Source organism: Hyperolius riggenbachi, chromosome 10, assembly GCF_040937935.1.
Source record: "Hyperolius riggenbachi isolate aHypRig1 chromosome 10, aHypRig1.pri, whole genome shotgun sequence".
In the NCBI taxonomy this organism is placed as follows: Eukaryota; Metazoa; Chordata; class Amphibia; order Anura; family Hyperoliidae; genus Hyperolius; species Hyperolius riggenbachi.
Genome location: NC_090655.1, coordinates 250,744,161 through 250,771,021, shown reverse-complemented (window position 1 = coordinate 250,771,021; position 26,861 = coordinate 250,744,161). Strand labels below are relative to the sequence as shown.

Sequence of the window (26,861 nt, the reverse complement as noted above, 5' to 3'; positions counted from 1 at the left end):
CAGATTCGCTCGAACAATACTAGTGGATGGCGCCGTTTCCACTTGTCAGGAATTCTGTGCGGCTCGCTCTGCAGAAAAAATCTGCACAGCAAAGCCGTCAGAATTCGCACGCCGCACGCGAATCGTCGGTCATGTAACTAAATCGAAAAACCGCAAGCACTTGAGTCTTGCGGTTTTCCCGGCGTTTCCGCGCGCGATTTCGTTAAAAAACCCATGTCAATGCTTGCTGGCATTGACATGGTTAAAATCGCGTTGTTAAAATCGCGAACGATTCTGCGTGAAAATCCACATGAAAACGTCAACTAATCCGCAACCGTATGCGGATTCGTTGACGCGTTTTCCGCGAGCAAATCGCGCCGCACAAGTAGAAACTTACCCTTAGTAACCAAAAATTCTGCAGCGCTGCACCTGACAAAACTAAAGATGTTGTCACCTGTGACCAGTTTGCTGCAGAGATAGGGAAAGCTTAGTTAGGCTTGTTAGCTTGCTCCTTGCTGATACTTATTGCTAAAGAGCACCCCGCAACAGCTCTTTTGAGAGCTAATGTTGTTCTTGTGATCTGTTTTTTTTTTTTTTTTTTTTTTTTTTTTTTTTTGTGTGTGTGGCCCACTGACACTTATACAGCCCTGTCAGTCAGTCGCAGCTGGTCCTTGATAATTCCTATACTGCAAGTTCCAGCACATTCAGTGACTACATTTTCACTGCACGTGCGTTACAGCTGCTCATTTGTAATACTAATCACTGCATACCTGTTCAGTGCACATGTATGACAGCATGCATTGTTATATTATATAGCAGTCACTGCATACCTGTTCACGGTACCTGTGTGTGTGACAGCTGCTCATTTGTAATGCTAGTCACTGCATACCTTTTCAGTGCACCTGCGTGACCGCACGCAGTGTTATATTATATAGCAGTCACTGCACACCTGTTCACAGTACCTGTGTGTATGACAGCTGCACATTTGTAATACTATTCACTGCATACCTGTTCATGGTACCTGTGTGTGTGTGTGTGTGTGTGTGTGTGTGTGTGTGTGTGTGTGTGACAGCTGCACATTGTATTGATACTAGTCACTGCATACCTGTTCACTGCACCTGTGTGACAGCTGCACATTGTATTAGTCAAGTCAGTACATACCTTTCACTTTATCCCCCCCCCCCCCAATATGGACAAAACAAGAGGCAGGGGCAGACCCAGAGGCAGGCCACCCGGCAGGTCTGTTCGAGGTCGTGCTGACGTGATTTGTGCGGCCCTGGACTAAAGTACAGTGCTCAGAAGAAGGCACGTGCCATCAACTCCCAAGATTCAGGGCGCAGTTGACTATTTAACACAGAACACCTCATCTTCTGCAGCCACCAGCGCTACTACAAGCACCACATCCGCTACTTTTGACACTTTGCAGGAGTTATTTGGTGGGGAATTAACTGCTTCACAGACACTATTGTTAGAACAAGATGAAGGGGCTAAGCAAGTTACAACACCTCATATGTCTGCGTTAGGCATCACTATAGACGTAAGGTGTGAGGATGATGATGATGATGATGATGATGAAGTACCTGCTGTTGGTGCAGTTTTGGGGGTGTCTGATAAAAGCGAAGCTGCAGAAGATGATTATGACGATGATGATGATACTAACATGGATATTAGTAGCAGTAGGGTATTGTACCGTGTTAGCCATCAGTAAAAGCAAGAAGTTTTAAATCAGGATGATACCATTTATTGGCTAACTACAAATGAATAAGAATAAACAAGCTTTCGGCCTTGCAGCCTTCGTCAGGTTTATATCCTGTTAGTTTGCAAGCTGGTGGTACAGACAGCTTATATACATGCAACATCAAAAGGAAAAACAGATATTTTTTTCAAGCATAAATACATCATTAAGATGCCTTAATACAAACAGACCATCTAAATGGGGTAAGATAAGGATCCTTGTTTACTTTATTGCTCCCAGACCTGGTATTAGGATTGACCCAGAGGTATCGTAAATTCTTAGTTCACAAGTTCAGCTAGGGTGGCTGAGACAGTTCATATATCATCCATCTCATACCAATATAGAAAGTTGTTGTCCTTATTCAGACCCTTCTGCACAGCTTTGAAACAATTTATAAATTTTGTTTCTGCTATTAATCGGTCATTTGGCGTTTTGAAGCCGCCCTTCAGGGCAGTGACACGAAGATCATCCATGCTGTGTCCGTTGGACCGAAAGTGTGTAGCAACTGGGAGTCCAGATTTGGTATCATTAATAGTGTGCCTGTGTCCATTCATACGTTTGCGCAGAGTTTGTCCAGTTTCTCCCACGTACATAACATTGGGGCATTTAGCACACATGATCAGATATACCAGATTGGTGGACCCACAAGAAAATTTACCTTGTATTCTGGATATGGGATCCTACTAGACATCATGACCAGGGGGACAGTTCAGAGGGGGAGTCAGAGAGAAGTAGGATGAGACTAGTTGCTGAAAGAAGCAGGGGGAGCTCGTCAGCAAAAATAGTCCACCTATGAACAGCCAGCCAACATGCCCTTCAACGTCAGCTGCTGACGCCACCATAGTGTCATCACCCCAGGGGGGCTCAGCGGTGTGGACATTTTTGTGTGTCTGCCTCAGATATGAGCAATGCCATCTGTACTCTCTGCCACCAAAAATTGAGCCATGGAAAGGCCCAGACGTGCATAGGGACAACTGCCTTACAAAGGCACATGTCGAAAAAGCACAAACGGCAATGGGAAGACCACCTAAGCAAAAGCAGCACACAAAAGCAAAGCCACCCACCTTCTCCTCTTCCTCCTTCAGATGCATTATCTTTAGGAGCTTTCTCACTTGCACCTTCACAGCCACCCTCCTCCAATCCACCTCTCACCTTGAGTAGTTCCCGCTCCTCTGCCCACAGCAACAGGTGTCCGTGAGGGAAATCTTTGAGCGGAAGAAGACAATTTCTGCCAATCACCCCCTTGCCCGGCATCTGACAGATGGCGTAGTGGAACTGTTAGCTCACCAGCTGTTACCATACCATACTGGTGGACTCTGAGACCTTCCGTAAATTTGTGGCGATTGGGACACCGCAGTGGAAGATACCAGGCCGCAATTATTTCTCAAAAAAGGTGATACCCAAACTGTACCATGAAGTTGAAAGGCAAGTGGTGTCATCTCTGGCACACAGTGTTGGGTCAAGCGTCCATCTGACCACGGATGCCTGGTCTGCCAAGCACGGTTAGGGCAGGTACATTACGTACACGGCCCATTGGGTCAACCTGGTGACTGCTGGCAAGCAGGGAGTACGTGGCTGTGCAGCGGACCTAGTTGTGACACCTCCACGGCTTACAGGCAGGCCTGCTGCCACCTCCTCTCCTTCTCACTTCCACAATCAGTACGCGAGGCTCCTTCTCTGGACAGCTTTAAAAACGGATAAAAACTCACCTCTTTTTCCTAGCCTTTGAGACTGCATAATGCAAGGTCACAGCGCTTTGAGTCCCCAGGGAGAAAAGCGCTATAAAAATATTGTTATTGTTTTTTTCCTCCTACTCCTCCTGCTACATCCTCTTCGCTGTCGTCGTCGTCCTCCTCCTTGGCTGAGTGCCACTCTACTGGTGCTGTGATCTCCTCTCCAACTACACACCCCCAGCTCCCCAGGGCCTATGCTGCGTGCCAGGTACAACGGTGTCATGACATCTTGGACATGTCTTTCCTCAAAGCTGAGAGTCACACGGGAGTAACTCTCCTGGCTGCACTGAACAAACGGGTGGAACAGTGGCTCACCCTGCACCAACTGGAGATCGGCAACGGGGTGTGTGACAACGGTAGTAATCTCATCTCGGCTTTGAGTTTGGGAAAGTTGACACATGTACCCTACATGGCACATGTGCTGAATCTAGTCATTCAAAGATTTGTATCTAAGTACTCAGGCTTAGAGGACATCCTGAAGCAGTCCAGGAAGGTGTGTGGGCATTTCAGGTGGTCGTAAACCGCCATGGCCTGCTTGGCCGATTTTCAGCGGATAAACAACTTGTCTGTAAGGCGCTTGATTTGCGATAGCCCGACTCGCTGGAATTCAACGCTCCTCATGTTCCACCGCCTGCTACAACAGGAGAAAGCCGTCAATGATTATCTGAACAGATACGGTCAAAGGTCAGGCTTTGGGGAGCTGGGCATGTACTGGACACTCATGCGTAATGCATGCAGGCTCATGCATCCCTTTGAGGAGGTGACCAACCTAGTGAGTCGCAGTGAAGGCACCATCGGCGACTTGAATCCATATGTTTTCTTCCTGGAGCGTGTCATGCATAGAGTGGTGGATCACGCTGTGGACGAGCGTGACCAGGAAGAGGTGGAAGAGTGGGAAGAATCATCAGTTTCTTCAACACCTGAGGCAGCACAGAGGAGGGGGAAGGAGGACGAGGAAGAGTCATCTAGGGAAGAGGAGTCAGATGAGGAAGGTGTTTTGTTTTGTTTTTTGAGGAGGAGGCGGAAGAACTGCAGCAGGAGTCACAGGGGGCTTGTGCTGCTCACCTTTCCCGTGGTATTGTTCATGGCTGGGGGGAGGAGGAGAACTTACCTGACATCACTGAGGAAGAGCAAGAGGAGATGGCTAGTACGTCGGCATACGACTTTGTGCAGATAGGGGCTTTCATGCTGTCCAGCCTGTTGAGGGACCCCCGTATAATAAAACTCAAAGGGAATGACCTGTACTGGGTGGCAATGCTACTAGACCCTCGGTATAAGCATAAAGTGGCAGAGATGTTACCAACTCACCAGAAGGCAGAAAGGATGCAGCACTTCCACCGCAAGCTGTCAAGTATGCTTTACAGTGCGTTTAAAAGGACTCTGAGCTCAGACTAAAAATAAAATTTGAACTTACCCGGGGCTTTCTCCATCCCAGCCCTGGTCGGGACGTCCCACGCCGGCCTCCTGGCTCTTCTCCCGGCGGCTGTCCGCATAGCGCGTACAGGCCGGTCCCCCGGGCGACACTGGCGAGTGTCGGACCTTCTCCTTCCTTATACGTCACGAATGACGTCACACGCCGGCCACCGCGCGTCATGACGGCGGCCGGCTGACAGCACGGCGCATGTGCGATTAAACCGCGCATGCGCCGTGCTGTCACGCCGGCCGCCGTCATGACGTGCGGCGGCCGGCGTGTGACGTCATTCGTGACGTATAAGGAAGGAGAAGGCCCGACACTAGCCAGTGTCGCCCGGGGGACCGGCCTGTCCCGCGGTATGCGGACAGCCGCTGGGAGAAGAGCCAGGAGGCCGGCGTGGGACGTCCCGACCAGGGCTGGGATGGAGAAAGCCCCAGGTAAGTTCAAATTTTATTTTTAGTCTAAGCTCGGAGTCACTTTAAAGAGACACTGAAGTGAAAAAAAAATTATGATATTATGATTTGTATGTGTAGTACAGCTAAGAAATAAAACATTAAGATCAGATACATCAGTCTAATTGTTTCCAGTACAGGAAGAGTTAAGAAACTCCAGTTGTTATCTCTATGCAAAAAAGCAATTAAGCTCTAGGACTTTCAAAGTAGTGGAGAGGGCTGTTATCTGACTCTTATTATCTCAAGTGTTATTGAACTAATTACTTTTCTTCTGCCAGAGGAGAGGTCATTAGTTAACAGACGGCTCTGAAAGAATCATTTTGAATGCTGAGTGTTGTGTAATCTGCACATATTATAGAATTGTTCAATGTTAGAAAAAAACACTATATACCTGAAAATAATTATATTATATCATTTTTTTTTTCGCTTCAGTGTCTCTTTAAGGGTGATGTCATAGCACAACAGAATAAAGGTGCCACTGCCAGTAATCTTCCTCCTCCCAGTCCTACCATGTCCACGCAGGCAAGGACAGGACACTCTAGCTATCTCATGGTGATGTCCGACATGTGGACATTCTTTAGTCCAACGCCTCGCCTTAGCCCTTTAGTCCAACGCCTGGACCGGCAGGTAGCCGACTACCTGGCTATAACTGCAGATGTAGACAACAGCGATGAACCCCTGGACTACTGGGTGCACAGGTTAGACCTGTGGCCAGAGCTGTCCCAATTTGCCATCCAACTTCTGTCTTGCCCTCCCTCAAGCGTCCTGCCAGAAAGGACCTTCAGCGCAGCTGGAGGCATTGTCAGTGAGAAGAGAAGTCGCCTAGGTCAAAAAAGTGTTCAGTACCTCACCTTTATCAAAATGAATGAGGCATGGATCCCAGAGGGCTACTGCCCGCCCGAAGACTAAATCAGTCCTCCCCGCATACAGCATCTCTGCCTGCAGGCCGCTTGACTGCCTTCTCTGCCACCACCAGGACTCCAGGTGGATTCCTGAATTTTTAATAATTTCTCTGGTGCATGTTCATGCCTGCCTAATTTATCTGGCTGCACTGCGGCTGCAACAACACAAAAGGCATGTACATGTGTCAATTCCCCTTCGTGATCAATACCTTGCTGCGGTGAAGGGGCTTGCCTATCACAATGAAGCAATGTCCGCCGGCTATATGAGTGCTTTTGGGGGGGTTACACCCAAGATAATAAGATTGTTGCTTCATTGTGGACAGACCAAATTCGATCAGCTGGGCAGTCACTGTTATTCTATCATTAAGCTACCACAGCCCGGCGACCATATGGGCTTGAAAACCGCCATGGCCTCTCTCCATGGTGCGCACCAGTCCAGCAAGGCCGTCAATACACAAACAGCTGTTTGCGGTGCGTTACTCAGTAAGTTTGGTGTGTCAGTGTGAAGCAGTACACTAATTACACTACCTGATTGATGTATACACATGCAAGATGTTTTAAAGCACTTTATGCCTCCAATTTAGCATTGCAATGTGATTTCTGTCCTTAAAACACTGCTGTGCCTCAAATCCAGATTTTTCCACAGGATTTTTATCCCACTCCCCCATGCAAAAACTCAGGTGTTAGACCCCTTGAAACATCTTTTCCATCACTGTTGTGGCCAGCATAAACGTTTGTAGTTTTCAAAGTTCGCCTCCCCATTGAACCGAACCGCGAACCCGAACTTTTGCGGAAGTTTGCGTTCAAGGTTTGCGAACCTAAAATCGGAGGTTCGAGCCATCTCTAATTTACCTCAGGATCCTATTGAGGCTTCCCTCAGTGTTCCGATGTCCACTGTCGCTAAGAAAGACCCCCCTGCAAATCGGGGTTGCACTCGTTCTCTGTTACAAGCATGGCCGCCTTGTCACAATGCTTTGTCGCTAATCTTCCGGGGGAAGGAGGGATGAGATTGTGACCTCCTCCGAGGAACAATTAGTGGCAGGACTATAGATACGCCATAAAAGCACTGCAGAAAGCAGCAACACAATATAAATACGTATATATAAATAAATGGTACTTGTGTATTATCCCGTCTAGCAGAACGGCTCGGCAGTTAGACAGGCTGAAAAAATCTGCACTCTGTTACTTGATCAGCTGATTCACCATAGATCAGCTGCTGCTCCCTTCCCCACAGCTTTTGGTCTGTCCTCTGGCCTGGTGGGTTGCAAAATTTTTCATTACACCGGGCTGCCCAGCATTTCTCCACTATGTTCCTGACAGCCCTGCTGAAGTCTCCAGTCTTGCACAAGTTCCCCAGGGCCAACTGCACATTAGCCGGTAACCGGCTTCAGGTCCAGGTGCAGGAAGCACAGCCCGGCCACGACATAAGTATATTATTACTCGGGCCAGCGACAGGACTTCTCATGCATTTCTCTATGGAATCCATCCTGAGGAGTCTGTGCAGCTGTGTATAGAATCCACAGCAGTGGACCCAGAGGCGTAGCTAGGTACTTCGGCGCCCGGGGACAAAGAAAGTTTTTGCGCCCACAATAGACCCTTGTGACGCGCAATGGAGCCAAATGTACATGAAGTTGCAATGCAGCAGAGAGGAAGATACTGAAATGCAAACAAATGTTGCTTAACTATGAAGTTATAACATTAAACTGAGCTCACACTCTAATCCTACCATAGTCATAGCCTAATGTCCTACCATATTATTATGTATTTATATAGCACTGACATCTTCTGCAGAACATTACAGAGTACATAGTCATGTCACTGACTGTCCTCAGAGGAGCTCACAATCTAATCATACCATAATCAGTCTAATGTCCTACCATATTATTATTATGTATATATATAGCACTGACATCTTCTGCAGCACTTTACAGAGTACATAATCATGTCACTGACTGTCCTCAGAGGAGCCCACAATCTAATCCTGCTATAGCCATAGTGTAATGTCCTACCATATTATTATTATGTATTTATATAGCACTGGCATCTCCTGCAGCACATTACAGAGTACATAGTCATGTCACTGACTGACCTCAGAGGTGCTCACAGTCTAATCCTACCATAGTCATAGTCTAATGTCCTACCATAGTCTAGGCCATTTTATTTTGGTGGAATCAAAATGTTTTTTGGAATGTGTGAGTAAACCAGAGTGCTTTGAGGAAACCCACACAGATAAATGGAGATTGCATGCTGCCTGAGATTCAAGCCAGGGACTGCAACTTTGTGAGAGTACAGGCACACATGGAATTGAGGCACTTGGGCTCTGGAAGAAGCCGATAGTATCATCCCCCCTAACATTGTAATATATCAGCCGACCTTATTGACTGCTAACTCTTTGCTTGAATTCAACATCACTAAATGGCCACTGCTAACTGGAACTGGAGACCTCATAGCCGCTGCTAACTCCAGCACCCAACCACTGCTAGACAGATTTCAGTGCTCAAAATACCTTGTCAGCATTACCATAGTCATTCTACAGTATGTCATGACCTATTGCAGCACCCAAATGATAAGGCATGCTGTGCACCCTTTTTTAACTGTTTTGGCACAATGACAACATGTCATCTTAAAGCAATAAATATGCATATAGTGATGCCAACATTATCAGCAATAATTTTGGCCACAATGCAGTCGGTAGTGCGGGAAAACACCGTTCTTCTCCGCAACCGGTAATTAAGACTTCTGGGTGGGCATTCATAAAGAAGTTGCCTGTTGCGGTAGAAGTGCGGAGGTTTTCTGGAGGAAGCTGGCGGTAGCGTGGCGGAAGACATGCGGAAAGATAAAAGCTGCCCGATTCCCTCCGTGCGCTCCTCTGTCTGATGCTGCTTGGGAGGTCCGTCCCATTCATTTACACGTAATCCGCCCGCCTATCGCTACTGTCGAGCAAGCGATATTTTCCTTCTGCATACCGCTTGCTCTAATCTTTATGAATGGACGTGTTTGTAACTTTTTCTAGATAAATCTAGAAAAACTATGCACAAGGCAGAAATGTATCGCTCTGTCAGCTTTTCATGCGGAAAGAGCCTTTATGAATGGGGATTATGCTGAGTGGTCGGTAAAGTCACCGGTATTAAGCATGCGGAAATGCTTTATGAATGATAGCCAATGTTGTTGCCTAAAGATATGTGCACTGAAACTACTGTGCTTTACTAGCAAATACCACTGTGCTAAATGAGATAGATGGGAGGGGGCAGGAATGTGGGAAACAGATGGATAAAGCTGTGAAGGTGAAGAGACAAAGGAGGGAGAGAAAGAGACAGAAAGGAAGAGAGAAACTGAAACAAAATAAAAGAGTAGAGGAAAGATAAAAATCAATGGGGGAGGGAGAGATAGACAACACACAAGAAGAAGCACAGCATATATGGAGGAGGAGGGGAGAGAGAGTGAAAGGAGTGAAAGGAGTTACATGTGCAGAGGAGATCTGACCCACATAGTTAAAAAAAATGTTTATGTCCCTCTGCTAGTGGGGGAGAAGGGGGCGATCCTTGACCAGCAATAACCACAGACCTGTGCTGGCCGAAGCACAGGCTGATAAGCGGCAGAGACTGACACACTAAACAGATCATGAGAGCTGACGCTGAGCAGACAGACAGACACTGCTGCCCGCCCCCCAGCCTGTCTTTGAATTCGTAAGACTGCTCCAGATCAACATTCTTTCTTTACCTGGGGGTGCCGGGCAGACTCGGAGGAGCTTTAACTGTTACATTGTTACTCGTCTCTGCATTAGCAACAGAGACAAGTTGAATTTGGCTGCTGCTGGCTCGGTGACTCCGCTTTCTCTATCTCCCGCTCCACAGACAAACCTATCTCTGCCTCCCTGCCTCGTCGGCTCGGCTCCTCCTCCTCCTCACACCCCGCAGTGAGTCATGGGGCTGGCTCTGCGCAGCGTTCCACTGTCTGGGGACTGACATCACTGACTTCATATGGAGATGCCGGCCCTGCGAGCAAGCCCAGCAAGGGAAAAAAAACGGAAAATTGTATACTTACCTTCCGTAATTTTCCTTTCCTGGATCAGATAATGGCGGCATACTCAAGGGTTTGACTCCTCCCCCTGAACCCAATAGGACAGATCTCATATAAATTAAAATAATCCAGCCCCCCCTGCCATTCTCGTGAAAATCAGTCCTCGAATGGACAAGAGGGAGGGATTCGTATGCCGCCATTATCTGATCCAGGAAAGGAAAATTACGGAAGGTAAGTATACAATTTTCCGGTTTCCTGGACAGAAATGGCGGCATACTCAAGGGAAATAACAGATCAGAAGTAGAGGGTGGGAATGCCAAAAACTCATATTTATTTAGCAAAAGCAGACAATACAGCTCTTCCAAAATCCAATGAGGTTAAACATGCAGGGTTAACATGATAATGTGTCAAAAATGTATGGGGTGATGACCAGCTGGCTGCCCTACATATTGTCTCTACCGAAACTTTGGAAAAGGATGCCCAAGATGCTGACATGCCCCTTGTTGAGTGGGCATTGACTTCTCTTGGTACCTCCAAGCCTTTCAATTTGTAGCTTAGTTGTATTAGCTTTACCAACCAATTGGCAATAGTTCTTGAAGCCAAAGCTTGACCTTTCCTTGCCCCTTGGATATTAACAAAAAGATGGTCTGATGCTCTAAAGGAAGAGGTTTTAGCAAGAAAAGTTCTTATGCTGTTCCCCACATCCAAAGGATGATAGCCGTTTTCCAACGGGAACGTAGGTAATGTTAGCTCCTGGTTAATATGAAATGCTGTAGCCACTTTCGGAATGTGTGACAACACTGGTCTAATAACCACTCGGTCTGGATAAAACTGTAGTAGGTTTTCCGAACAGCCCAAGGCTTGTAGATCTGACACTCTTTTTGCAGATGAGATTGCTGTCAAAAATAATGTCTTAAGAGCTACGTTCCACAAAGAGGCTGACTCCACCGGGTGGAAAGGCGGATTTGAGAGGGCTTCTAGTACCACACATAAGTCCCACTGCGGAAAAAACGGTTTTCTGGGGGGTCTTATCTTTTGAACTGCTTGCACGAACTGAATTATAAGCGGATTGAGAGCCCACTTCTCATTAGTCAGAGCTGACAGAGCCGATATCTGTACCTTGATTGCCGATAAACTTAGACTTTTTTTGACTCCTGTCTGTAGAAAACTCAATATTTCCTGTACTTGTGGTGCCAATGCATTCAGATTATTTTCCGTCGAGTATGAAATAAACTTTTCCCAGATACGATGGTACGTAGCATTCGTTGACCTTTTCCTGGCTTTTAATAATGTAGTTACAACCCCCTCTGAACATCCTAATGCTGATAGCCTCCTCCTCTCAATTTCCAGGCCATCAAATTTAATTTGCTGACTCCTGGATAAAGTAGATTCCCCTGAAACAGAAGGTTCGGGATCTTGGGCAGTACCAGGGGATCCTCTACACTCATTTCCTTGAGTAGTGTGAACCATGGCCTCCTTGGCCAGTAGGGTAGGATAAGAATGATCATGCAGGATTCTTTCAGTAACTTTCTTAGCAAATTCGTGATCAACGGAAAAGGCGGGAATGCATATCCCATCTTGAACTTCCACCGTTGTGACAGGCAATCTGTCCCCTCCGCCAGTGGATGAGGAAATCTCGAGAAAAACCTCCGGGTTTTGGTGTTCTGACTGGACGCACACAGATCTAGCTGAGGTATCCCCCATTTCTGGACTATCTCCTGATAGACTTCGTGGTTGAGACACCACTCGTGGGGGTCGGCGAACTCCCTGCTGAGATGGTCTGCCAATATGTTTTGTTTCCCCGGTAAGTAGGTTGCTGATAAATTCTTGAGGTTTTTCTGAGCCCATGACATCATTTGACTCGTCTCCCTTAGGAGGGACCAACTCCTGGTTCCCCCCTGTCTCCGTATATAAGACACTGCTGTTGTATTGTCGATTTGTAACATGACTGATTTCTGGAAGATTAGATGTCTGAATGCCCTTAAGGCAAGGAAGGCTGCTTTCAATTCCAGGATGCTTGTCGAAGTTTCCATCTCTTCTGAATCCAGGACTCCTGGCAATGCGCTCCCCAACCTGTCAAGCTGGCATCCGTAGTCACTAAGATTGGATCCTCCTGCTGAATCTGATGACAATTTTGAAGATTTTCTCTGTGTAGCCACCAGTTCATTGAGTTCCTCACTTCTAATGGCAGTATACATTTTTGAACCATGTTTGTCTTGTTCCAATTCCTGAGGAAAAACGTTTGAAGCATCCTTAGGTGCCAGTGTGCCCATTTCACTAATGGGATTGATGAGGAGAAGGTTCCCAGTATGCTCAGAATTTGTTTTGCTGACAGCGTTCTTTGAGATAGTAGAAGCCTCACCTTCCTTTGTATTGATACTACCTTCTCTTCTGGTAGGCATATCTTGTTCTGATGCGTTATGAATCGAGCCCCCAGGAAGATCATGTCCTGAGATGGTATCAACTGGCTTTTTTGGTAATTGATCAACCACCCTAGATGTTCGAGTTGTTTTATCAATATCTTCTGATGTTGCATTATCGTAGACCGACTTTGACTTACTAACAGAATGTCGTCCAGATAGTGGTACGTTCTTAACCCCTTCTCTCTCAAGTGAGCAATGACTGGTAACAATCTTTGAGAATGTACGAGGAGCTTTTGCAATTCCAAACGGTAGGCTTCTGAACTGATAATGCTGCTTGTTGATAAAAAACCTCAGAAATTTCTGGAAACGTTTCCTTATTGGGATATGTAGGTATGCATCTGTGAGATCCACAGTCGTCATCCAGTCCCCTGTTCTTATCATCTTCATTATGGTCTGAAGAGACTCCATTTTGAAATGACGTACTCTTATAAACTTGTTTAGGAATTTCAAGTCCAATACCGGACGCCATCCTCCCGACCCTTTGGGTACCAAGAATAGTGGTAAATAAATTCCCCACCTCCTTTCTTCCGCCGGAACTGGTGTAATCGCCTTCATTTTTTTTAAGGATTCTATGTATTCCAGAAGAATTTTGCACTTCTGTTGATCGTGAGGACATCTTGTTTCTCGAAACCTCGCTAAGGGAGGAAGTCTCTTGAATTTCCAGGTATGCCCTTTTTTCAGAGTCTTTATTACCCATGGATCTTGTATTATATCCACCCAGACATCCCAAAAGGTTTGAAGCCTTGCACCCACTGGAATTGTCTGAGTGGACGCACCTTCAAAAAGGCTTTGGCTTCTGCTGCGTCCCGAACGTTGACTTTGCCTTGTTACTCTTAAGAAAGGATGACTGGGTTCCTCTCCAATTCTTATTGAACTGTCTCCCCGGCCTATATGTCTTGGCCTGTTGGAATCTATTGGAAAAGGGTTTCTTCGGATTTTGTTGAGCCATTGGACGAGTTTTCCTATCTTGAGGGAGAAGACCTGACTTGCCTCCCGTTATTTTGGCTATGGCTCCATCCATTTGGCTTCCAAACAGATGCACTCCATCGTATGGGATACGGCACCAGTTGTTCCTAGATGATTGATCAGCCGACCATGGCTTCAGCCACAGCGCTCTCTTGGCTGTTACGTTATGTAACATCGATCTTGCGGATGACCTGATTGTATCTATCGCTGCTTCGCCAACAAAATCGCCAGCCAATTTAAGCTCATCAAGTGCTTTTATAATTTCTGCTTTGTCTGTGTCAGAGTTGATAGCTGTTTCCACATTTTCTACCCAAACCTTAATAGCCTTGGCTAGGGAGGTCAGTGCTACTGCTGGCCTGCATGCTGCTCCCGAAGCTGGGAATGCTTTTTTTATGTCTGCATCCACTTTCCTATCTAGAGGGTCACTGAATAGAACTCCATCATCCATCGGTAATGTTACATGGCGTGCCAAGCGCATTATAGAAGCGTCAACTACAGGTGCTGAATCCATTAGCTTAGCATCTTCCGTACTTAGTGGATACAACTTAGCGAAACGATTTGATAAAGAAGGTTTCTGATCTATTTTACTCCACTCTTTGAGAAAAATGTCTTTGATAATCTCCATTAACGGGAAATTATTTGGCTGTTTATCCAAATGTGGATAATATTTATCAGGTTCTTTAATTGCCTCTTTATCTTCCCATGCTATGGCCTCTTTTATTGCTGAAACAAAAGCAGATATTAAGGCGAAATCGAATCCCATGGCTGTTGAACCATCTTGTTGAGATGCCTCCTGTGACGTGCTAGGCTGTACTGTAGTTGCAGGCTGGGAGGTTACCATTTTACTGAAAGTCTCTTGCACTGCTTGTTGTATAAAGGACATAACCTGTTGATTATCCATATCCTTATCTCTTCCCAATTCTGCAAAGCATGATTCACAGTCCATTTTGTCCGGTAATGCTGGTTGGGCACATGACCAGCAAAGGGATTTTGCAGGTTGCTGATATCTTTGATCTGCTACTGACTGATCCCTTGCATGCACTGGAGAGGAATACCTTTCTGACCTATGTCTCCTTTCTGGAGAATAATATCTATTTCTCAAGTCATAACTTCTTCTAGGAGATCTACTCCTATGGGAAGTATAATAATAATAGTGTCTCTCTGGAGATCTTCCTCTTCTTCCCGAGGAATATCGTCTGGGAGACTCCCTCCTGGGTGAAAGATTTTTCCTCTTCACAGAAGATTTTCTATGCTCTTTAGACGAATCTCTTCTGGATGACTTTGCATCGCGTGAAGAGCGTCTTTCCCTGGACCTCGATCTTGACCTCGAGCGGGATCTGGCTTTAGATGAGGATTTGCGTCGTTTAGACCCAATATTCCCTCCATCTTTCTCTGGCGGACTGTGGAGACATAAAAAAGAGGATGTATGTTCCACTAAAAAATTCGTCTTTTAAGAGAGAGATAGCACTCTTTTAGATCACCCTTCACCCAGTGAGGAATGACATTCTTTACTACACCCGAGTGTATAAGGTAAATAAATGATGTATCTTGACATCAGAATACCTGTCCTCTCCTATGTATTCCACCAGCTGCTCCATCCTACAAAACATGGTTATGTCACTTTAAGATGTTTCCCAAGTACTGCTGAACATGCTTCATCAATATCAACAATATGCAATCAATATGCAATATGCTATGTCGCTCTTCATACCTGATCCTGATGCGAAAAGTGCTTAATCTTATCTTGCCGCTTTGGCTGTCTCCCCTGCGCACTGTACCTCCGATCTCCTGGGCTGCCGCCTTGGATGCCAGTCACACGCCGTCTGGCGTTCAGCGTCTAAAGACCCGCTTTCCCGGAAGTGACGTCAGCAGCGCCGCTGGCCAATCCCAAGCACCCTCGCCAATTCTCGCGAGAACTCGGCGGCAATCCACAGGGTAGGAGGAACGCCAAGCCGAGCGCCGGCTCCGGAGAACAACCGGTAAATCCTCACTGGGTACCGCATGTATAGCCACCATTTAGGCAGCGCAATGCCTCCGTTGCAGCGGGAGAGGCTGAACCCGCTGGGACCAAAAACAGGGCGCCAATAGACAAATAATAAGTAAAAAACGGACACCCAAAAACAGAGACCTGTCCATCGAGGACAGAAAAAAGAGAATGGCAGGGGGGGCTGGATTATTTTAATTTATATGAGATCTGTCCTATTGGGTTCAGGGGGAGGAGTCGAACCCTTGAGTATGCCGCCATTTCTGTCCAGGAAAAAGACATTGCACGGCAGGGCGCCCTTAGGGACCCAGCGCCCGGGGGCACATGACCTACCCCGCCCCCCCCCCAAGCTACGCCCATGAGTGGACCGGAGCCATAGATGAGTCAGTGTGCAGCTACTCCATGATGATGGTGCTGGGGTTTCCGGGGCACAAGGCACTAGCGGCCAGCACACGGACCACGTGCGGGTGACACAGGCGCGCGCAGTTCAGCTTGGCCCAAAAGCTCTGCCGGGATGTCAGGCAGTTCTTGCTGCAGCGCTACGTATTAGCCCATCTAGCAGACCGGCTCAGCAGTAATTTCGGGACGGGCTACAACATCGCTTGTGAGAAAAGCTGTGGGGAAGGGAGCAGCAGCTGATCTGTGGTGAATCAGCTGATCAAACGGAGTGCAGACTTTTTCAGCCTGTCTAGCTGTGGAGCCATTCTGCTAGACCGGATAATACACAAGTACCAAATAAATATATGGTATATTATAACGTGAAAGACAAATGAAAAGAGCACAGCACGGTGGAAGGTGCAGTTCCCCCATTTTCCACAAGATGGTGATCTGACTTGTACCAAATGGATGGAACACTCTTTGCCTGAATGGGTGTGTCCTGCAGACAGGAAGTTCCGGGTTACAAGCAGACGTTGGTGGAACTGGTAGCAAGAGGAGGTAATAATAATACCATATTATTATAAGTAAATATCTCCACTACACACTCCTTCTTCTACAGGATAAATTTATCAGGGTTAGTAGGACAACCTTATAGTGGTCATTATCATTAGTTCACCACAGGTACAGGAACATTATGTAACCTGTACACATAACTCCCAACTTTTTGAGATGAGAAAGAGGGACACTTAAAGAGAATCTGTATTGTTAAAATCACACAAAAGTAAACATACCAGTGCGTTAGGGGACATCTCCTATTACCCTCTGCCACAATTTTGCCGCTCCTCGCCGCATTAAAAGTGGTTAAAACCAGTTTTTAAAAGTTTGTTTATAAACAAACAAAATGGCCACCAAAACAGGAAGTAGGTTGATGTACAGTATGTCCACACATAGAAAATACATTCATACACAAGCAGGCTGTATACACCCTTCCTTTTGAATCTCAAGAGATAGTTTCTTTCCCCCTGCAGCTATCTTCCACTGAAGTGTCAGGCTGTTTCTTCCTGCAGAGTACAGACAGCTCTGCCTGTATGTAATTCCTCAGTATGTGAAAGCCCAGCCAGCTCAGAGGAGGATTTATCCAGCTTGTAAAAGATAAGAGAGAAGCTGCCCTAATCGAAATAATACACAGGCAGTGTGCAGAGAGGGGCCTGGAGGGGGGAGATGCATCACAGAACCACAACACTGAAGAACTTGGCAGCCTTCCACACACAGGCTGACAAGTCTGACAAGAGAGAGATAAGTTGATTTATTACAGAGATGGTGATAGTAGAACGTGCTGCAGTAAGCCAGAACACATTAGAATAGCTTTTGGAACTTGTAGGATGATAAAAAACAGGATGCAATTTTTGTTACGGAGTCTGTTTAAGCCACGCCCCTGCCACACCCCTGACCATGCCCTGTCACACCCCTAGCCATGAATACCATAAAGATTTCATAAGAAAAATATGTTGTTTTATAATTTAAACCACACTGGTCCTTTCTATCCTGGTTCATTTCAGAATCAGAAAGCTTTATTTCGCCAAGTACAACGGGGGTTGTACCCGGTATTATTTTTGGCACATACAGGGTCGGTGATGGTACAGTTAATAAAATACAATACAGCAAGATATACATAAAGCGTAAGCATATAGACAGCATAGCGGAGAAGTACCAGAGGGGACATCCAAGTGCTATGTTGAGGGAGCAGCCACATTCTATTGTAGCGCTCAAACCTCTGCAGCGATTCGGATGCCCCGCAGCAGTCCCTGGAAAGGATAGTGCAGAGAGAGAAAGAGAGAGAGAGAGCAGGATAGTGTAGGAGAACAAGAGAAGAGAGGAAGGAACAGGAGAAATAAGAGAAAGACGCAGTCAGATAGTCCCCTGGGGCTGCAGTGGTGGCTTGCTGGCTGGCAGCTCAGATAACTGCCCTGGCTGGAAGGAGTTAGCCTCCATGCTTGCGGCCTAGACCGGTTGTGAGGTTGGACCAATGCGGTTGGTTTTGTGGACCCAAAAGAGTCCGACAGCAGCTTCAGATGGAGTAGAGCATCCCTGGTAAAGAGGAGCAGGTACTCCTAAATGCTGGGCTGCAGAGCTCCAGGGCAGGGAGATACTGTGAGGCCGTGGCTCCAGGCCAGGGGTGCACCTTAGGCTGATAAGTCTTGAGGGCTGCATTATATTGGACCTTGCTGCTGAGGGGCAGATCTGATGGCTGGTAGCGTGCCCGATGTGACAAAGGACAGGCTGGTTGCTTCTGTAGTAAAGGAGCAGCAGCGGCGGACATACCTCACCTAGCCGCAGCGATAAAGCAGCCTGCATGCAGAGTTACGGTCCCAAGGGATCCTCCACGGGAGTGAAGTGGCCCAATGTCGTCTGGAGCAGCAGCGTTGTTTGCGGTGCGGGGTAATCACAGTACTGAAGTGGCCACAAGGCAGCTGGCAGCAGGGGTCAGATCCTTCCATATCAGCGATGGAGAGACCTCCGTGCAGCGTCATGGTGCGCCTGCTCTCCCTGGACTAAGGGCCGATGTGGTTGCTGCAAGGGCCGGCGACACCTACCCACGTGGTGGAATCCGCTAGTGCGTCAGAGACCGGGGAGCCGGAGCGGTGCAGATGTCTCCAGGTGGCTCAGGCAGCGGAGGAGACCCGGACAGTGGAGTGAAGAGGCAGCGGTGGAGAGATACAAAACGGCTGGGGCCGGCACCACGTGGGCCATCAGCTGAGCCGACCGTGTGATGAGCCGGGCCTTAGCACGTGTGCCCTGTCGCAGGAGTCCGGGGAGCCAGAGTGTCTCCCTTCCGCCCGATGGTGTGGCGGAGCTGGAGGGAGACCATCGGAGCAGTCACAACAGTAAGTCCAGGGGGGAAAAGGTGAAAAAAAGTTAGATCTAGCCGGAGCCCTGTGGCCGTGGCTACCCGTCAGGCGCCATCCCTTCATACTAACATTTTAAAATTAGTAATATAGCAATTTAAAGGATGGGAATAAAGTTTTTAAAGTCAATAAAACACATTTTTTAATAGAGAATTATATATTTTTACATAGAAAGAGGGACAAAGTCTTGAAAGAGGGACACATGAGGAGGAAAGGGGGACAGAGGGACAGGGCTCCCAAAAAGGGACTGTCCCTCCAAAAGAGGGACAGTTGGGAGCTATGCCTGTACAGTCGGGGTGAAGAACTGCAGCCATAAGGACATGTAGATACATGGATGGCTCCCAATTGTCCCTTTTTTTGCAGGGACAATCCCTCTTTCCCTCTTTCTTCCTCATTTGTCTATCATTCAGGACTGTGCTTCTTTGACTCTAAACTTTATTCCTGTTGTCTAAATTGATACTAACTTTTGGAGCCAGGAAAATGGGACACTAAGACCTTGCCACAACTTTAACCACACCCCAATATTACATCAGGCGCACCAGTCCCCCCTCATACCCTTACACAGTTCTATAGTGTCTAGTGGTCCCCCTTCCGACCCTTATAAAGTTCTCTGGCTACTAGTAGTCCCCCTCCCTACCCTATACAATTCCACTCGTCTACTGCCCCTCCCCTATACAGTTCTCTTCTGTCTATGGCTCCCCTCCCTCCCCTTATACAGTTCCCTGATGTCTAGTGCGCCCCTCCCTCACCTATACAGTTCCCTGGTGTCTAGCATGCCCCCTCCTTCCCCTATACAATTTTATGGTGTCTAGTGGCCCCCTCTCTCTCCATACAGTTCCCTGGTTTACAGTGTGCCCCCCTCCATCCATTATATAGTTCCCTGGTGGTCTCTCCCCCCCTCCTTCCTCGTCATAGAGCTTCCCTGGTGTCTAGTGGTTCCTTTATCCCTCCCCCATAAAACTTCCCTGGTGTCTAGTGATTCCCCCTCACTTCTCCATATAGCTTTGCTGGTGTCTAGTCCTCTGGGCTCCAACGATGTCTATCCATCCACTTCAGCTCACCGTTCCTCTTTAGTGCTGGAGTCTGGAGGAGGTGAGATGGGCACAGCTACCACTGCACCCATACTCTGCTGCATATACTGGGATGGGGGGGGGGGGGGTGGTAGAGGCTGCTAAGGAACTGTACCTCCACCGTACCTTGGACAGATGGGCAAATTGCAAATTACTAATTTCTGGGCAAATTGGGATGGTTGGGAGGTATGTTTTGTAGACTTTTAACTGTTAATATGAAGAAATAACTGCTGTAGTTTGTTATTATAAAGATATATATCTGTTGTCCATTAATTATTTGTTCTTTGTCCATTAATTCTCCTAACACTTGAAGTTAGGAGCTTTGTGATATGTGCAATGTGAGAGCAGAGACTGAATCCCCTCCACCCCAGAGATGGTGCCTCTTGTCTCTCCAGCACCAAAATTTCCCACAGCAGCCTATGACCAGGACATGCCAAAACTTTGGAAATATTTATGGTTTAATTTAGACTGGATACATTTACATAGCTCTGATATCTTCATAGAAATATAGTCCGGACTCCTACAGTGCAGATAATCATCCTCCGTTATCCTCTACAGATACCAGCTTCCTGTAAAGATCACACGACCACCTTGCTGAACATGGATGACAACCAAAGTCACATGACTCAGAGGATGTTAGACCTCATCCTGGAGATCATCTACGTGCTGAGCTCCGAAGTGAGGAGGATTCTGGGAGGTCACATGACATTATTGTTATCGTTATTGTATCCCACACCTAACATAGGAGGATTCTAGGAGTGTATATGTGATTGTTATGTGTAATCGTTATTTTTTTTTTCTCACAGAAACATAAACTAGTGAACTTGTTCATTGGTGAGTTTTTGAAAGCCAGCATCAATCCCCATGATCCACCCACCATCACAGAGCCCTCAACTCACCCCCTGACACCAGAGAAAAAGAAGAAGATTGTGGAAGTCATCGGAAAGATGATGGAGCTGCTGACAGGAGAGGTGAGCTGTGCAGGGAATTATGGGACATTATCAAGTAGCAATAAAGAATGTCTGGATAGTGATTGTATCATTGTGTGTGTCAGGTTCCTATTAGGTGTCAGGATGTCTCTGTCTATTTCTCTATGGAGGAGTGGCAGTATATAGAAGGACACAAGGACCTCTACAAGGACACCATGATAGAGAATCAGCCGCCCCTCACATCACCGGGTAAGAGGAGACTTTCACTTCTTGTTAAAGGAGAGAGCAGTACGGAAGGTCCACCTAGATCCCCCGTTATCCTATAATCACATAGAGCTTCATTCATGAAACCTTGTTAAATCTACCGCGCACACACAACGCAGGTTAACTACTATACAATGGGCATGGCGGCAGCCCCAGGACCGCCTAACGCCAATTGGCGTCAAGTCCTGGAGCTGCAGGACTCTCATAGTCTGATGCCTATGAGAGGTGGAACAGGACGGATCGCCGTCCTGTTCAGTACAGGATCTTGGAGGGAGGGAAAAACAGCCTTATACAGGCTGAAGTAAAAAAAAAAAAAACTGCCACAGCAATCGGACACCTCCGGCGGCATGTCCCCTTAGGGACAAACAAAGGAGGTGAGTCCGATCGCTGGGCTCCATAGCTGGGCTGTGCAGGAGGCTGAAAAAACTGCACAGCCCAGCTTAGAAAAAATAGCCTGGTCGTTAGGGGGGATTAAGCCTGGGGACCTTAAGTGGTTAATAGCGCTCGGTCCTGTCAGCATAACGTGTGCTCATAACTTACATGCAATGCTTTTAAGTGGCACGCAATGTGTTTGTAGCATGGCCACAGTACTCCACTAGCGCGGCCGCCAATACGTTAATTAATGTAGTAGTGGCCGTGCGAGTGCAGTATCGAGGTTGCTCTAAGAGCACATTGCGCGCCAGTCCGAAGAATTGTGCATAAGTTAAGAGTGCATATTATGCTCACTGGACTGCACATACTAATATTAACCCGCGTTGTTTGTGCACAGTAGATTTAACCAGGGCTGTGGAGTCGGTACAAAAATCATCCGACTCCTCCGTTTTTTAAACCTCCAACTCTGACTCCAGGTACCCAAAATTGCTCCAACTCCACAGCCCTGGATTTAAAAACCTGAGGTGGGTTCTAACAATGCTATCAGCATACAGAGGCTGGGTCTGCTTATACTGCCCAGCCTCTGTTGCTATCTCAATCCCACCTAAGTTCCCCCTGCGCTCTGCTCACCCCCCATAAATCATCAGCCGAGCTGTCGACACACAGCGTGTTGCAGCCGGCTGTTTACAACTGCAGCTGTCAGTCTCGGCACTCCACCGCCTCCTCCATAGCTCCGGTCCCCGCCTGCAACCCTTCCCTCCAATCAGCAGGGAGGGAAGGGACGCGGGCGGGGACCAGAGCTGTGGAGGAGGCGGGGGAGCGCCGAGGCGGACAGCTGCAGATGTAAACAGCCGGCTGCAACACGCTGTGTGTCGCTAGCTCGGCTGATCATTTATGGGGGTGAGCAGAGCGCAGGGGGAACTTAGGGGGGATCGAGATAGCAACAGAGGCTGGGCAGTATAAGCAGACCCAGCCTCTGTATGCTGATAGCATTGTTAGAACCCACCTCGGGTTCTCTTTACCAAGGTTCAATGAATCAAGCTCATTGAGCCATTGCCCTTTATACAATTCACTTTTTCTCCTGAGTTTTTTCCTAGGAAATACTTTTTCAACTTCTGTTTTAAAATACCTTTTCAGCATTCTGCAATTGAAAAACTACCAAAAAGTAGGTCAAAACATTCTGTCAAAATTATAGAATAAGTATTTTCTTGCTTGCTGGTAGCTTAAAGAGACTCTGTAACAAATTGTTTATCTTTATTTCTTCTATGCTATAAGTTCCTATGCCTTTTCTAATGTGGTCTGGCTTACTGCAGCTTTTCCTAATTGCACAGTAGCTGTGTTATCTCTGTTATATGATCTAATCTTCTCTCTATAGTCGGCACAGTCAGGCTGAGGCAGTCAGACTGGAATGTGCAGGGCTGCTTGTGATTAGCTAGAAGCTGTACACACCCCCTGCAGGCTCTGTGTGACTAACACACTCTGCTTAGCTGAGCCTATTAGAAGCTGGTTAGTTTGTTTGTAAACACTGCCTAAAACTGGCAATTACAAGCCAGGTTTGCAGCAGAGAATGGCAGAAACAGCACAGAGGGGACCAGGAGCACATAATGAATAGAATGGTATGCTTTTTATTGTAAGAATTTCAGAGTACAGATTCTCTTTAACATGCATTTTATTGATAAAATGTGAAAATATCTCCTGTTAGAATTTAGGGATTAGATTCTTGCAGTATGGAACTTCGTTTGCGTGCTCCGTTTCAGCAAGAAGACTGGCTATGTAAAGTTTCTCTTTAAAAGACATTTCTAGGGAAGAAACACTTCTGGGGTTTAGCAGAATATTTTGCTTGTAGAGAAGGACACAGAACAGCCTATCTGCCCTGTGTACTGACATTCATTCTGTGTAGGTGTAAACAAAGCTCAGCTGGAACATAAACATATTCAGCTAGAATATAAACCTATTCAGCCAGCACATATTACATCATTTCGGGGGTATCATGGAAAGAAGGTCCTTATAAGGCAAGCCACATTCATGGCTGCGCAGTGTCTTATAAGTCACATGACCACACAAGCCAATAAATAGCCGCTACAGGTGATTGACAGATATGACACAATCATGGTACACCCATCGGGTGATGACAAATGTAACTCTTTGGGGGCTGGTATATAACCAATATCTAAACATAATTTGGCGGCCTCGTGTTAATAATAATGCACAACCCGAATGGGGAGACACCTGGGTACCCCGAACCATATTCAATCAAAACCAAAAACCACTACTTGTGCTTGTATAAATTTTTAATATTAGTCTGCAAAATATATAACAAAACATGATTCACACCATATTAAAATCCCTAAAACCAATCTGGACCACGTTTGCTAGGATCAATTTTCACCCACTGTCCCCATGACGGTATATTACCAGATTGATCACCCAGCCGCAGCCTATGCAAATCAATCGGTTAACCGATCATGTCTGGACATCTGTGGGCCCTCCACCCGGCGCACACCATGAGGCCTCCTCACTCACACACAGTCCGACAGTGCACTGTCACCTAGAAGCTTCATACTGGGATCACTGGACTAGTTATATTCATTTTCCCCTTGTGTAATCTAGGAAAACTTCTTGGATCTTACATGGGGGTACAGCTAAATCATATACCTCTACCATCCACAGTATTCCTCTATTCCGTGTGTATGTTATAGCCCATTATGTCCATAGTTCCCAAAGGATGTGTGTCTCCAGATTTCCATCTATCTCATAGGCTCCAAGCATATACAAACTCTGTGTGTCTGCTGCTGCTGTTGTTTACTCACGACCTTGCTGCCATCAGATACATCGTCTTGAGGGAGCTATTCGCTCAGGGCTCGTTCCAGTCCTTTAGCCCGACACTGTGTGTCACCTCCTTGCGCTAATCCAGCTGGCTGCTCCGGTCTTTCTTTCAGTGAACTTGCAGCGGCGCATGGTGCGGCCGGCATCCCGGGATGGTGAGCACTAGAGTAGTCCACCTCACCCCGCCCACTGATGCGTTTCGCCCCGCCCACGGGGCTTTCTCAAAGTGCGTGGGGTTGGCCATTTCTGCAGCGTGATCTCCTTTTAGCATCATCAGTCTCCGCTCCCAGCTCCTCCCAGGTTGCGAGCCTCCATCTTTGTTACTGTCAGTCTGAGGGCAAGATATAGCTAACATCTTTTCTTTTTTCAACTTCTTCCACACATAACTCATTTTTGGCTAAAACACCATATTAAATTGAGTCCTTTCTTCCTTCACTCTTCACTGTACCCCTATTGCTATTTTAGAAAATATACCAAATTCAGATCGGAATTCAAGCCTTCAGGGATTCGAGTACCCAGACGGTAGATCCAGGTTGCCTCAATTTTGTACAGTTCATTTTCGATATCTCCTCCCCTATGTGACACCTTCTGCTTTATTATTCCCTTAAAACGCAACAAGGTTGGATCTCCATTATGGTAACGTGCAAAATGTGTCCCCAGCAAGCTATCCTTCTCCGCCTTTTCAATATTTTTTACATGTTCTCCTATTCGTGTACCCAACCGTCGTTTCGTTTTTCCTATGTACAATAAATTGCACGGACATCTGATACAATACACGACTCTTTCCGAATTACAATTTATATTGTCCCTAATTTCAAAGGTCCTAGTGCCTTTTGCATTCATAAACGTTTTCGTTCTCTCCACTAGGCCACACACATTACAATCTCCACAACTAAACATTCCAAACTTTTGTGGGAACTTATTTAACCATGTCTCCTTTTTTTTACTCACAAACTCCGATCTTACCAATTTGTTCTTTAGATTGGGTGCTTTTCTGGCCGTCATATAGGGTCTTTCCCCCACCAAATTTCTTATCCTCCTATCCAATAACAGAACACCCCAGTGTTTCTGCAATACCTTTTGTAATAGGTACCAATGAGCCCCATAGGCTGTGATAAATCTGATAGGGTTTTTTCCATCTGGACCAACCCCCATTTTTTTACGGGGAGATCGACCCTTTCTCAAATCCTCTCTTTTTGTCTCCATCATTCTTTGATACTCCTGTTCCACCAGTTCATCTGGATAACCTCTCTCCCTTAATCTTGTACTTAGTTCCTGGTATATAACAGCCACACATGGACTCCATAGGGCACTTCTAACTTATTCTAACTTCCTGAAACTTCCTGCATCTTTATTCTTAATGCTGTAATACCTGTCTCAGTGTAACGTAGCATAGATGTTCCTAAGATCACAAAATTCACATGGACTAGCTCAAAAGTTGTGAAATGCCTTTAAAGGGAAGGTTCAAGCAAAATAAAAAAATGAGTTTCACTTACCTGGGGCTTCTACCAGCCCCATGCAGCCATCCTGTGCCCTCGTAGTCACTCACTGCTGCTCCAGTCCCCCACTGGCAGCTTGCCGACCTCGGAGGTCGGCGGGACGCATTGCGTACATTTTTACGCATTCCCGCTAGTGCAGAAACATTAACACATACATTTTTACGCGTTACTGGTTCAATGCGTAAATTTTTACGCATTGAACCAGTAATGCGTAAAAATGTATGTGTTAATGTTCCTGCACTAGCGGGAATGCGTAAAAATGTACGCAATGCGTCCCGCCGACCTCCGAGGTCGGCAAGCTGCCAGTGGGGGACCAGAGGATCCATGAGTGACTACGAGGGCACAGGATGGCTGCATGGGGCTGGTAGAAGCCCCAGGTAAGTGAAACTCATTTTTTTATTTTGCTTGGACATTCCCTTTAAGATGAACAGCTACAGATTGATTGTTTTGCTGAAGTAATGAAGGTAACTGATGCACACACCTGTATGCCTTTATTTGCCAAATAAATTCCTTAAAGGGAACCTAAACTGAGAGGGATATGGATGTTTCCATGTAAACAATACCAGTTGCCTTGTAGTCCTGCTGATCTCTTTGGCTGCAGTAGTGGCTGAATCACAGACCTGAAACAAGCATGCAGCTTAACCAGTCTGACTTCAGTCAGAGCACCTTATCTGCATGCTTGTTCAGGGGCTGTGGCTGAAGGTATTACAGACACAGGATCGGGAGGAGAGTCAGGCAACTGGTGTTATTTTAAAAGGAAAAATACATATCCTTCTCAGTTTAGGTTCCCTTTAAAGCTTGACGCGTCTAGAGTCCACTGTGAGATAAGATATCTGCCGGGCTGTGAGAATGTTTAAGCGCTAATTGCAGCCAACCAGGCTGCTGGTGTCGAAGAAGGTGGTAACCCATAGCAACCACCAATTATGTTTTTACCTCACCTAGGCAAAAACTGTATTTAGTGTATTCAGCCAGTGTGTGTGCTTCCTACAGATGGATCCAGTCACAGGAA

General features: G+C 46.6%; 2 protein-coding genes across 2 annotated transcripts in view; one reads left to right on the top strand and one right to left on the bottom strand.

Annotated features, from left to right (window-relative positions):
• The window catches only part of LOC137535252 (zinc finger protein 585A-like), a 201,856-nt gene that overhangs the window by 70,042 nt on the left and 104,953 nt on the right, over positions 1–26,861 (bottom strand). The gene's annotated exons all lie outside the window — the stretch shown is intronic.
• The window catches only part of LOC137537091 (zinc finger protein 239-like), a 53,351-nt gene continuing 42,964 nt past the window's right edge, over positions 16,475–26,861 (top strand). The window contains exon 1 of the mRNA XM_068259232.1: positions 16,475–16,544. Coding sequence (XP_068115333.1) covers positions 16,475–16,544 — 70 coding nt within the window. The remainder of the gene's footprint in view (positions 16,545–26,861) is intronic.